Below are 13,344 nucleotides of genomic sequence, written 5' to 3'. Positions count from 1 at the left end.
ATGAACACTGTTAGACACGTTATAAAATACAACAGGAATGATGTGGATGATATTGACGGAAGATACCGTTCAACAGAATAAGTGAGTTTTCTTGGTGTCTTTCTAGTTCAGAAAGTTTAGTCAGTCAGCAGCACAACTAGGCTCGGACCTGCCACTATGCTGATGTTGCTAACATTTGCACCCACGTTTCGGCAGCGAAAGTTCATAAACTGGATAACGGAAAGTTCATAAAAATGGATAACGGTAATGGTGAAAATGATAAGTTGGCCTTATAAGTGCCAACAGATATTCAAGGTATAAGTAGATGAAATGAACATAAAAGGGGTCTTATTTTCAACTAAAGTGTACTGCAGATGTAGGGAGTTGAAACATTTTCTGAATGAGCTAGTTGGCCCCTTTAAATAAACGGGTATCTATTCATACAGTGAGATCGCCAAAGTTCAATAAACTGAAAATGCAATAACTGTAATTTTGAAGTAGATGATGTATAGGACATGTGTCGCTTGTGTCTTGTGACTTATTGTAAAAATGATATAAAGGGTTCAAAATCGCATAGTTACAAATATAATAGTAACTTCATATGATAATATTAACCACTGGTTATTTCAGAGAGGAAAAAAATGGGGACACTATTGCTTCCATTCGGGACAATACAACACAGAATTCGGGACCACTGGGGGACACAAAGAAAAAAAGTTAATTTCGAGCCCTGCACGTTGGCTTGAAGATATGAAGTTTATCTTATGTTGAAAAGCTCGTGTTTTTCATCCGAAATGCATCGTGGATCTGAGTGACATATTTAATAATATTTGCTGGCTTTTTTTCGTGGTCTATCAGATATATTCCATTCCGCGAGCATGATACTGAACTAGTCAGAAACGAGTAGCTGAATGGAATACATCTGTTAGACCATGAAAAAAAGGCAGACATTATTATTATTATTATTATTATTATTATTATTATTATTCATAAACATTCCTTTCGGGTGTTCAACGCATCTTTCTCTTTCAAAATTCTCTCAAAATCTTCCATATTTAACGGAGCAAACCTGGTGGCCATGTTTGTTTACAACTCACTAGCGTGGAAGTTTTACGTCTCCAACATGTGACGTCATGTTGTCTTGAATATTGAACCATGCAATATCGGAAACCATATTCAACACTCATTGCGTAGAGTGACGTAATACACGTAGGATAAGCGATATGCTAACAATATTGCATGCTATCAAACCAAATGAATGAAACCCGCTAGAAGGGGATAGAACACGTTTTTATTCCATCAAAAAAGTGTCCTGTATGCATATATAATATTTCCTGATATTTCACTCCGATGACGTCACTCCCAGTGTTTTCCCGCGGCATTGTCAAAATGCCGAACCGGTCTCATCTCATCTCATTATCTGTAGCCGCTTTATCCTGTTCTACAGGGTTGCAGGCGAGCTGGAGCCTATCCCAGCTGACTACGGGCGAAAGGCGGGGTTCACCCTGGACAAGTCGCCAGGTCATCACAGGGCTGACACATAGACACAGACAACCATTCACACCTACGGTCAATTTAGAGTCACCAGTTAACCTAACAAGCATGTCTTTGGACTGTGGGGGAAACCGGAGCACCCGGAGGAAACCCACGCGGACACGGGGAGAACATGCAAACTCCATACAGAAAGGCCCTCGCCGGCCCCGGGGCTCGAACCCGGACCTTCTTGCTGTGAGGCGACAGCGCTAACCACTACACCACCGTACCGCCCCTGCCGAACCGGTTCAAAATTAAAATTCTTTTGATTAACTTGTGTATTTTTTGTGGGTGTGTCCATATAATATAAAGAGCATTACATGGTGGTGTGAAGATATGAAGTTTATCTTCTCGTGTTGAAAAACATGTTCACCAGTTGAAGATAAACGTCATATCTTCTCGCCACCATGTAATATCCTTGATTTATTTCGCTTTAAATGATAGTCACTGTTCCAAATCATTTTTGGAGCGGGCGGGACACCTCGACACTTCATACAAAGTGATACAGAAGTGACAACATTTCATTCAAGCCAATGACGTCTTTAGTATATTTCGCCTGCTTTCTTTACCATCTGTCTTGCTGTTATTTCCATCACCGTGACTCGTCCAGAAACAGATATGAAGTGATCAATTAGTTTGAAACAGAATTTATATTGAATTCAAAATGAAAAGGTTTGAAAGATGAAACCTGAAGCAAGCAAAATAATCCCGAGAGCGCTTGTGTCTGGCCTTGTCGCTTTTACTCAACCCCAGTTTAACTTCATCAAACAGATATTACTGATATATCTGATCTCTCTACTCTCTTTTTATTCAGGCTGGAAGTTGAATCCTGTGGTAGGTGCAGTCTACAGCCCAGAATTCTATGCAGGTGAGTGTGTGTGTGTGAGTGAGACCGACAGCCATCTGATTGTACAGTGGTGCTTGAAAGTTTGTGAACCCTTTAGAATTTTCTATATTTCTGCATAAATATGACCTAAAACATCATCAGATTTTCACACAAGTCCTAAAAGTAGATAAAGAGAACCCAGTTAAACAAATGAGACAAAATTATTATTCTTGGTCATTTATTTATTGAGGAAAATGATCCAATATTACATATCTGTGAGTGGCAAAAGTATGTGAACCTCTAGGATTAGCAGTTAATTTGAAGGTGAAATTAGAGTCAGGTGTTTTCAATCAATGGGATGACAATCAGGTGTGAGTGGGCACCCTGTTTTATTTAAAGAACAGGGATCTATCAAACTCTGATCTTCACAACACATGTTCATGGAAGTGTATCATGGCACGAACAAAGGAGACTTCTGAGGACCTCAGAAAAAGTGTTGTTGATGCTCATCAGGCTGGAAAAGGTTACAAAACCATCTCTAAAGAGTTTGGACTCCACCAATCCACAGTCAGACAGATTGTGTACAAATAGAGGAAATTCAAGACCATTGTTACCCTCCCCAGGAGTGGTCAACCAACAAAGATCGCTCCAAGAGCAAGACGTGTAATAGTTGGCGAGGTCACAAAGGACCCCAGGGTAACTTCTAAGCAACTGAAGGCCTCTCTCACATTGACTAATGTTAATGTTCATGAGTCCACCATCAGCAGAACATTGAACAACAATGGTGTGCATGGCAGGGTTGCAAGGAGAAAGCCACTGCTCTCCAAAAGAACATTGCTGCTCATCTGCAGTTTACTAAAGATCACGTGGACAAGCCAGAAGGCTATTGGAAAAATGTTTTGTGGACGGATGAGACAAAAATAGAACATTTTGGTTTAAATGAGAAGCGTTATGTTTGGAGAAAGGAAAACACTGCATTCCAGCACAAGAACCTTATCCCATCTGTGAAACATGGTGGTGGTAGTATCATGGTTTGGGCCTGTTTTGCTGCATCTGGGCCAGGACGGCTTGCCATCATTGATGGAACAATGAATTCTGAATTATACCAGCGAATTCTAAAGGAAAATGTCAGGACATCTGTCCATGAACTGAATCTCAAGAGAAGGTGGGTCATGCAGCAAGACAACGACCCTAAGCACACAAGTCGTTCTACCAAAGAATGGTTAAAGAAGAATAAAGTTAATGTTTTGGAATGGCCAAGTCAAAGTCCTGACCTTAATCCAATGGAAATGTTGTGGAAGGACCTGAAGCGAGCAGTTCATGTGAGGAAACCCACCAACATCCCAGAGTTGAAGCTGTTCTGTACGGAGGAACGGGCTAAAATTCCTCCAAGCCGGTGTGCAGGACTGATCAACAGTTACCGCAAACGTTTAGTTGCAGTTATTGCTGCACAAGGGGGTCACACCAGATACTGAAAGCAAAAGTTCACATACTCTTGCCACTCGCAGGTATGTAATATTGGATCATTTTCCCCAATAAATAAATGACCAAGTATAATATTTTTGTCTGATTTGTTTAACTGGGTTCTCTTTATCTACTTTTAGGACTTGTGTGAAAATCTGATGATGTTTTAGATCATATTTATGCAGAAATGTAGAAAATTCTAAAGGGTTCACAAACTTTCAAGCACCACTGTATTGCTCTGTATAGACGTTCATAAAAAACACCAAAGCAGAACTGTAACTTCTACAATACAGTAGAGTTCAGTCTCATTAGCTGAAGGATGATGTCCAGGGGTTGAAACTGACACGCTCCACCAAATCTGGGAGCATTTATACACCATTTTGATTGAAAACACACCCTTGTAGGTTCACACTTGGCTTGAGCGTTGTCCTGTTGGTTTATTTTAAAACTAGAATTGGTGATGTTTGTTTGTTTGTTTGTGAATTGTCTCTTTTTACCGGAAAAATGAGTGTTGCTAAATTTCATACGTAAAATCAAGAAGACTGTAAAGAGGAAACTAATGAGGGAAAGTACCAAGACCACTGGAGAAACTGGAGACCGTTCATGTTCTGGCAGGAACCTTTTAAGAATCTCAGTAAGGAAGTTATCTTCTAGACTCAGGATCAGGCACTGTTGACAGAGACCTTGTTGGACTGAACATTTCTGATTGGTCAAACACAAGCTTGATCCATTTTTAAAACTTGATTAATGTTAGAGGCAGCACAACGTTGCAGGCTTCATCCTGGTCAGGGCCACAGTGGATCCAGAGCCTGTCCCAGGAACACACTGTGTGGGACCACAGTCCATGATAAGGCACCAAACACGCTCACCAGTCACCATTCCAAAGACTGGCATGTTTTTGTGAGGTTGGAGGAAACCAGAGAATCCATAAGAACCCCACAAAGACACACGGACAGTAACCTGAGCTGAAGATCAAACTGTGGAGCTGATGATTGGGTGAAAAGAGCAGGTGAACTTCAGGCTGCAGAAACACTGTTTGCAGAAGAAAATGAGAATTGTATCTTTCCATACACAACTGTTGGGTAAGGAAGGTGAAGAACATTCGGAAGTGGAGCATACGTCATCATTTATTTAAAAAAGAATCCTTTTTCCATCACCCTTGATGCAGTCTGTATCAGTAAGTCACCGTTTCCATTTCAGCCAAGTGTGAAATCTCCAGAGTGAACCACAGGCTTCTCTGGCACAGGGTTTGGCACAGACTTTGTTTTGGCACGAGGAGTGTGTGTGTGTGTGTGTGTGTGTGTGTGTGTGTGTGTTGCCCCACCGGTAGGGGACTTGTGGACTCTGTTGCAAACCCAGCATGCATCAGAGAAAACAGTGGGATTGAGAAAGGATGCATGCTTCTGGGGGTCTGTTTTCATTTCCAACTCCAAGAGGAAGGAAGCAGACGCTGGAGGAGATTTTGTACCTCTTCCTCCTCCTCTTTACCTCCTCCTTTCCTAAAAAGAAGATGGTAGCAAAATAATTGTGATTACATCCGAGAATAAAAGAAGGGTTTTAGTCAGCAGGGGCGACGGAACCGGGGGGAAAAAAAAGACTCATTTCACGAGGAAATCGAGGAGCTGGGATATGTTTTTTGGGGGAATTAAAATCAATATTTTCCAATTTCTTCAGTCGTTTACCTAATTCATTGCACAATCACAAAATCGATCTGCTTTTGTCTCACTTTTCTGTCCTCTCAGAACGACACATTAGAGCGAAGGAACCCATCAGATGCTCCGCCATTTTGTCCTAATTATAATTAGTGGATCATTAATATGGCATGATTGGCCTGACTCTGGAAAGCACTTCAAGCTTCTTCGCTTGATTGAGGGCTAAAAAAAATGGGCGTCGGCATCACAGTGCATCTTTAATCACTGGCAAAATAAATCAGCGTGAGTGGCCCATTCTGGAGCAGCCATGTTTTTCAGAGCGTGTAAGCGTCTGATTTACGAGATGGACGACTCAGTGACTCGGCGACTGCAGCTCAATTTCATTAACGCTTTACAGCTCTGAAGCAGTTTGAGCGCCACATGGATTTTACTTCTCGATCCGGCGTATTGTACGCAAGTCATCGCTGTTGAAGGATGGATTCTGATTGGTCAGAAGGTGTTGATTAATTTTCTTTTCCAGCAGTTCTGACACTAGTCCGGGTACAAATCAAAGTTTTATGTTAGTGCACTCGTTCAATTAATATGATATCACGTCTATAGTAACAGCGCATTCACAGGGACGTGTACGGTACAGTGGGCAATAACGCTCTCCGCAAAAATGCTTCAAATAAACAGGTTATTGTAGAAATGGGGAAGTTTTCTGTTTGACATTGATAGAAGGAGTCTCCAGTGTCAGCAAGACATTTTTTTGGTCCCAAGACAAGCTGCGTTTTTACTTTGTTGTCTTATTAATGTTGAGAGAGAAAAGAAAAGAGAGGCACATAACATTAAATGTAACTCTAACTGGATAAAAAGTAAACCAATTCGTACTTTAGTTCATGAAATTGTTCTGATTTGAGAGGAATAAAATCGCCGCATTCCACCACCCTGTTGTTGATTATTTTCTTCCAACGCCACATCTTGAAGCATGTTATTCCTGATATATCGCTATCCCTCCATGTAAATATTACAGCCCTGAATTTGCACTAATTTTCCCGAGAACATGAAGCTTTCCGATATGAAACGAGAGATTGCTCAGCGCCGAGGAACAATGCAGACCGACCCCGACATGTGTAAGGAGACGATTAAACATGTACGTTAATTAAGTCCTCCTTTTCTGAACAGTGTGCACGCTTTGAGATAAAACACCATTTGGATTACAAAGCCAATAAAGACAGACGAGAGGAGAAGTCCGGCTCAGTGCCCAAGCTTTGTTTCCAGAAAATACAAAGCACAAAAAAAAGACGCTTTTCAAATTTAATTGCTTCTCATTTTGCGTCCTCACCTTTCGCATTCACTTTTGTAAATGTGAAGTTATTTTCATGTCAAATGCAACAACAAAAAAAACCTTTTTAACATCTTTTACAGTTAAAAAAAACCTTATTTACTTCCGACTTTGCTACATTTCTGAGTCACTGTTTATGCTGCCAAAGCACAGCATCGCGTCTGAGGAAGTTAAAATTCGAGATGCATGTTTTTCGGTTTCTAACACCGAGTCTTGGATATGGAATGATTCTGATCACAACCCGAGATGGACACCATTCTACTCGTGCTCTTGGAGTTAAAAAAAAAAAAAAGCGTTCACATGAGGACACCAGTGTAATGATAGTATGTCATAAACTGTGATGGCAACCACTTCAAGAATAACGTTCAGAGCTTCGTATGGAGCGATAGAGCAGGAGACGCGCAGGAAAAACACCAGCGTTTTAAAATATCGACAAAGTTACTCTTGAATCTGAAGTATCTGCTCACACTTTATTTGAATGTTTGTAAAGCTGGAGCAGTGGATTCTGGTGGATTTATAAGTGTGTGTGTGTGTGTGTGTGTGTGTGTGTGTGTGTGTGTGTGTGTGTGTGTGTGTGTGTGTGTGAGAGAGAGAGAAAGATGGGCTTTTATGGTTGGAAAGATGGGCAGTGACTCTTCACCAGCTCCACACTGTCATCACACACACACACACACACACACACACACACACACACACACACACACACACAATTTCCAACTAATTCTCTCTTTCACTCTGTCCCTCTCATACTCTTATTTGCACTCTCTTTCATTTTTTCTCTTTCATACGCTCTCCCTCTTTTATTCTTTTTTATATTCTCTCTCATCCTCTCTCCTGCTTTCATTCTCTTTTGTTTTTGATTCTCTCTCTTCATCTTATTTTCTCTCTTTTTCCTCTTTTGCTCTTTATTTATTCTTTCCCTCTTTATTCTTTCCTTTACTCTTTAGTTCACGTGCACTCTCCTCCCTTTTGCACTCTTTGCTCCTCCATCTCTCCCTCTCATTCTCCTTCTCTTTCTTCTTCATTCTCTCTCTCTCTCTCTCTCTCTCTGTCCTTCTGGTTCTGACTTTTTTTCTGTCTCGTGCTCTCTTTGCTCTCTCTACATCTGTCTCTTTGTCCTTTTACTCTTGCGTCACTGTCTTACTTTGTCTCTCTCTCTCTCTCTCATTCACTGTCCCGTCTTTTGCTCTCTTTTATTCTTTCCCTTTATTTTCTCTCTTCTTTCTGTTTTTGTCATTTTTTCTTCTATGTAGTTCTTCCTTCCTCCTTCCTTTCACAAGCTCTTACCTTTCCTCAGGTTTTTCCAATATCTTGTCTTTCCATCTCTCTCTCTCTCTCCCTCTCTCTCTCTCACACACACACACACACACACACACACACACACACACACACACACACACACACACACAATCTCCGACTAATTCTCTCTTTCACTCTGTCCCTCTCATACTCTTATTTGCACTCTTTCATTTTTTCTCTTTCATACGCTCTCCCTCTTTTATTCTTTTTTATATTCTCTCTCATCCTCTCTCCTGCTTTCATTCTCTTTTGTTTTTGATTCTCTCTCTTCATCTTATTTTCTCTCTTTTTCCTCTTTTGCTCTTTATTTATTCTTTCCCTCTTTATTCTTTCCTTTACTCTTTAGTTCACGTGCACTCTCCTCCCTTTTGCACTCTTTCCTCCTCCATCTCTCCCTCTCATTCTCCTTCTCTTTCTTCTTCATTCTCTCTCTCTCTCTCTCTCTCTCTCTCTCTCTCTCTCTCTCTGTCCTTCTGGTTCTGACTTTTTTTTCTGTCTCGTGCTCTCTTTGCTCTCTCTACATCTGTCTCTTTGTCCTTTTACTCTTGCGTCACTGTCTTACTTTGTCTCTCTCTCTCTCTCATTCACTGTCCCGTCTTTTGCTCTCTTTTATTCTTTCCCTTCTTTATTTTCTCTCTTCTTTCTGTTTTTGTCATTTTTTCTTCTATGGAGTTCTTCCTTCCTCCTTCCTTTCACAAACTCTTACCTTTCCTCAGGTTTTTCCAATATCTTGTCTTTCCATATCTCTCTCTCTCTCTCTCACACACACACACACACACACACACACACACACACACACACACACACACACACACACACACAATTTCCAACTAATTCTCTCTTTCACTCTGTCCCTCTCATACTCTTATTTGCACTCTCTTTCATTTTTTCTCTTTCATACGCTCTCCCTCTTTTATTCTTTTTTATATTCTCTCTCATCCTCTCTCCTGCTTTCATTCTCTTTTGTTTTTGATTCTCTCTCTTCATCTTATTTTCTCTCTTTTTCCTCTCTTGCTCTTTATTTATTCTTTCCCTCTTTATTCTTTCCTTTACTCTTTAGTTCACATGCACTCTCCTCCCTTTTGCACTCTTTCCTCCTCCATCTCTCCCTCTCCTTCTCTTTCTTTTTCATTCTCTCTCTCTCTCTGTCCTTCTGGTTCTGACTTTTTTTCTGTCTCGTGCTCTCTTTGCTCTCTCTACATCTGTCTCTTTGTCCTTTTACTCTTGCGTCACTGTCTTACTTTCTCTCTCTCTCTCTCTCTCTCATTCACTGTCCCGTCTTTTGCTCTCTTTTATTCTTTCCTTTCTTTATTTTCTCTCTTCTTTCTGTTTTTGTCATTTTTTTTCTTCTATGTATTTCTTCTTTCCTCCTTCCTTTCACAAGCTCTTACCTTTCCTCAGGTTTTTCCAATATCTTGTCTTTCCATATCTCTCTCTCTCTCTCTCTCTCTCTCTCTCACACACACACACACACACACACACACACACACACACACACACACACACACTACTTCCAACAAATTCTCTTTGTCTCTCTCATACTCCTTTTTTTATTTGCACTCTCTCTCATTCTCTCTTTCATTTTTTGTCTCTCATCCTCTCTGCCTCTTTCATTTTTCATTCTCTCAATCTTATTTTCTGTCTTTTTTCCTCTTTTGCTCTTTATTTTTTCTTTCCTTCTTTATTCTTTCCTTTACTCTTTAATTCACATGCACTCTCCTCCCTTTTGCACTCTTTCCTCCTCCATCTCTCTCTCTCTCTCTCTGTCCTTCTGGTTCTTACTTTTTTCTGTCTCGTGCTCTCTTTACTCTTTCTACATCTGTCCCCTTGTCCTTTTGCTCTTGCCTCACTGCCTTACTTTCTGTCCCTCTCTCTCTCTCTCATTCACTGTCCTGTCTTTTGCTCTCTTTTATTCTTTCCCTTCTTTATTTTCTCTCTTCTTTCTGTTTTATCATTTTTTTCTTCTACGTAGTTCTTCCTTCCTCCTTCCTTTCACAAACTCTTACTTTTCCTCAGGTTTTGCCGGTATCTTGTCTTTCCATCTCTCTTTCTCTCTCTCTGTCTTTCATCACTCTTGAATGATGGAGCGTAATCTAAGTTGTTTATCCAGTAAATACGCGACACATATCACACATTTATTTTCTGCATTCTACGCACCGGAGTGATGAGACTGCAGATACACACACGTGCACACGCCAGATTTCAGACACGCCTGTCACACACTGAGAGAGCGAGAGAGAGCAGGAAAAATAAAAGGTGTGGCGATCATGAGCTCCTCGTGTTTTCCTCATAACTGCAGCGTCGCCATTTTAAAGATGTTTCAGTCATCCTGCTTTTTTCCCCCCATGAGTGCTGTGAGACATTATTAAATGAATAACTGTAAAATAAATAGAGATGAAGCCCTGTCCTGGGTAAAGCCTCAAACAGGACCGAGGCCCTGAGCTGGGCAGACGTGTCAACAAATGTTAGGAAGTTTCTGCACAAAAGAACGGAGACGAGATGCCGTTCTTAACGCGAATGTACCGTAAATTACATGAAATTTCACAGACTGTTTGCTCGACTTGTCACTTTATCAGTCGTTTAGTTTTAGACGAGTGACGTTCACTGTTTCCTGTACATTAATCTGTGGGGTTTTGGTGTGTTGGTTAACTCACTAAAAGTAGCTTTGCGAGCAGGTGTTGGTTAGCTTGCTAACACTCGCTAAACAAACTTTGTTTCATGTTACTGTAGCAGCTCGTTAATTTCGCTTCGTTGGGCAGCTACTAGTATTTGGTCGTTAATATAAACAATTTCGCTTGGCTAGTTGGTAATAAAAGTGAGAGAGATAGTGCTTATGCATGTTCAGCAATAGGTAATGTTGATTAGTTACCTGACGCTAAGTGCGACATCATTTAACGTTACTTAACCTGAATAATGTGACTGAATCACGTTAGCGAACAATATTTTCACTTGCATTTAATATTAATTTGGTGGCTTAAAATCACCAAGTTATCTCGTGGTTTATGTTGGTTAGTTTTTGGTTAATGTAAGTTAGCTAGTGGGTAATGAAAGCTATTTAGTGCTTAATGTATGTCAGCTCAGGGTTTGTGCAGCTTAGCTTGGGGGTAAAAATGGATTAGCTAAAGGTTCAGGGATGTTAACGAACATTCGCTCCTGTTTAATGCCGCTGAATGTTACTCATGTGACTTGGGTAGCTAATATTAATTCGGCAGCTGAAAATAGCCGAGTTAGCGCATGGCTAACATGAATTAGCTTAAGGTTTACTTAATGAGCGATTGGTTAATTAGTTTACTGAAACATCAGCAAGTGAACGTTAGTGTCCGTCAACTGTGTCTCACTTTTCGAACACCTGAACTCTGCATGCTCGTGTTCAGAACAGAAAATCATGTGCTGGTTGAATTTTTTTTTTTTATAATAAAGACGATTATTTTAAAAATGAGTAACAACTCAGGAAGATGTAAGGAACAGTACGTACATTACCACTGAGTTGCTTGGATTGAATTTATTTTTTTTATTAACTCCTGAAGGAAATAATTTTGGGACAATCCATTTTATTTAAATACTGTGTCCCCATTTATTTTATTTTTGTTAAATTGCCCATCACAGTATCTTCTTCTTCTTGTTGTATTTAATAAGTGTTCATTGTTTGTATAATATTTCATTTTCTTTCTTTCCAATGTCTTGATTTCATTTTTACTTTTTTCCGCTTTAAGTAAGAGCACTGTAAACACCGTCACAGTCTGAATCTGTTCATAAAATAAATAGATAGGTTTAAAAAAAAAGCCAGACATCTAACTGTGAGGTTTTGCTTGAGGGTTGAACAGACGAAGGTGAAATGGAACGATTCCGATGTTCACCCTGAACCCTTTTCCTCCCGTGCTAAATTTTTCATCTGCCGAATGAATGATTTAGTGTTTCTGTTATATTTTTATTAGATCACATCTTTTAAAAACTGTATAATTAAAGGATGAGAGCTCCTCCACCTCTTCCTCGTCCTCCTCCATTGAAATTGCCTCTCTTGTCTCATCATCATCATCGCTCCATTAGGATTAATGATTCAAAAAAAAAACAATCCTGTACTTTTTCTTTCTCGCTGAGCCCATAAATCTCTTTACATTTTAATTTTCTGCACTTTTTTATTGCGTTTTCCGTCTAATTTGGGTCCTTAATGAATGGCATGCATTTTTTTCCCAGTATATGAGCTTATTTGAGCAACACTTTAGTCAGTTTTATTGCTTTGCGCTTAAATTAGTGTGCTTAAAAAACAGACTCATAAAAGTAAATTGCGTTTTCTTTTGTTGTAGTTTGACTTTGTGTGAGGGAATGCCAACCATGTACCTCATGTTTTACTTCTTGTTTTATCATGAAGTAAACGACGCTTTTGTGATTTTGCAGACATGTGAATACGCCAGTTTTATTGGTTAAAATTGTGAGAATGTTGTTGCGAGGCAGTTGGGAATCTAAACGCTCAGTAAGGAAGCGAGCTAACAACAAGCTAATCAGCATTTAGCGAGATGTTTGTTTGTTTATTTGTTTTAAGATAGAAGGTCGGAATGAGAGTGGAAATGAGACAAATGTATCCGGAATATCAACATTTTCCTCAGATGTTTTGATAAATTACCAAGAAAAAACTCAGTTTGATTAAAATTAAGTAATAAATGTCCTTAGCATTGACTGCTAACCAAAATCAGAATCTGAGTTCTCTGACAAATGTTGCGAGACAGCTTGGGAATGTACGGTATATATCCAGTAGAGAAGTTAGCTAATATGCTTGGAAGTAAGCACTTAGCGATTATTATTATTTTAAACAATTAAAATTCAGAATGATGATGGAGATGAGACAAAAGTATCCAAAATACTCACATTTTCCTCAGATTTATTGGTGAGTTACTCAGAAAAGACTCCAGATGACTAAAATTTAATCTGTAATATCCTTCATGTACTTCAGTTCGCATCTAATTTAGTGAGCATCGACTGCTAACTGAAGTTCTATGAACTTCTGAAGTGTTTTTTTTATTTTCAAAATTCATGCGTTCTAGCATTTTAATTAGGGCCCGAGCCCTATGGGCGAAGGCCCTATTGTTCTTGTAAGAGTTCACTATTATTATTCTTCCGTCTTCTTCTTCTTCTTCTTCTTCCGTCTTCTTCTTCTTCTTTATTTTTCTCCGCTGTTGGGCCATTTTCGGGGCGCTTGCCATGGGCGAAAACGCACGAAATTTGGCACCAGTTCCGAGAATTGCCACCGCTACTCAGAACCAGAAGCCCAA

General features: G+C 39.8%; 1 protein-coding gene across 11 annotated transcripts in view; it reads left to right on the top strand.

Moving 5' to 3' along the window:
- Window positions 1–13,344, top strand: part of rbfox1 (RNA binding fox-1 homolog 1) — a 508,364-nt gene that overhangs the window by 456,083 nt on the left and 38,937 nt on the right. For all 11 annotated transcript variants that reach the window (XM_060901127.1, XM_060901129.1, XM_060901125.1 and 8 more), the window contains one exon: window positions 2,327–2,380. In XM_060901127.1, the coding sequence (XP_060757110.1) occupies window positions 2,327–2,380 (54 nt within the window). The remainder of the gene's footprint in view (window positions 1–2,326; window positions 2,381–13,344) is intronic.

The sequence above is a fragment of the Neoarius graeffei genome, chromosome 20, assembly GCF_027579695.1.
Source record: "Neoarius graeffei isolate fNeoGra1 chromosome 20, fNeoGra1.pri, whole genome shotgun sequence".
Classification (NCBI taxonomy): Eukaryota; Metazoa; Chordata; class Actinopteri; order Siluriformes; family Ariidae; genus Neoarius; species Neoarius graeffei.
This window is presented reverse-complemented; position numbering and strand designations above follow the sequence as displayed.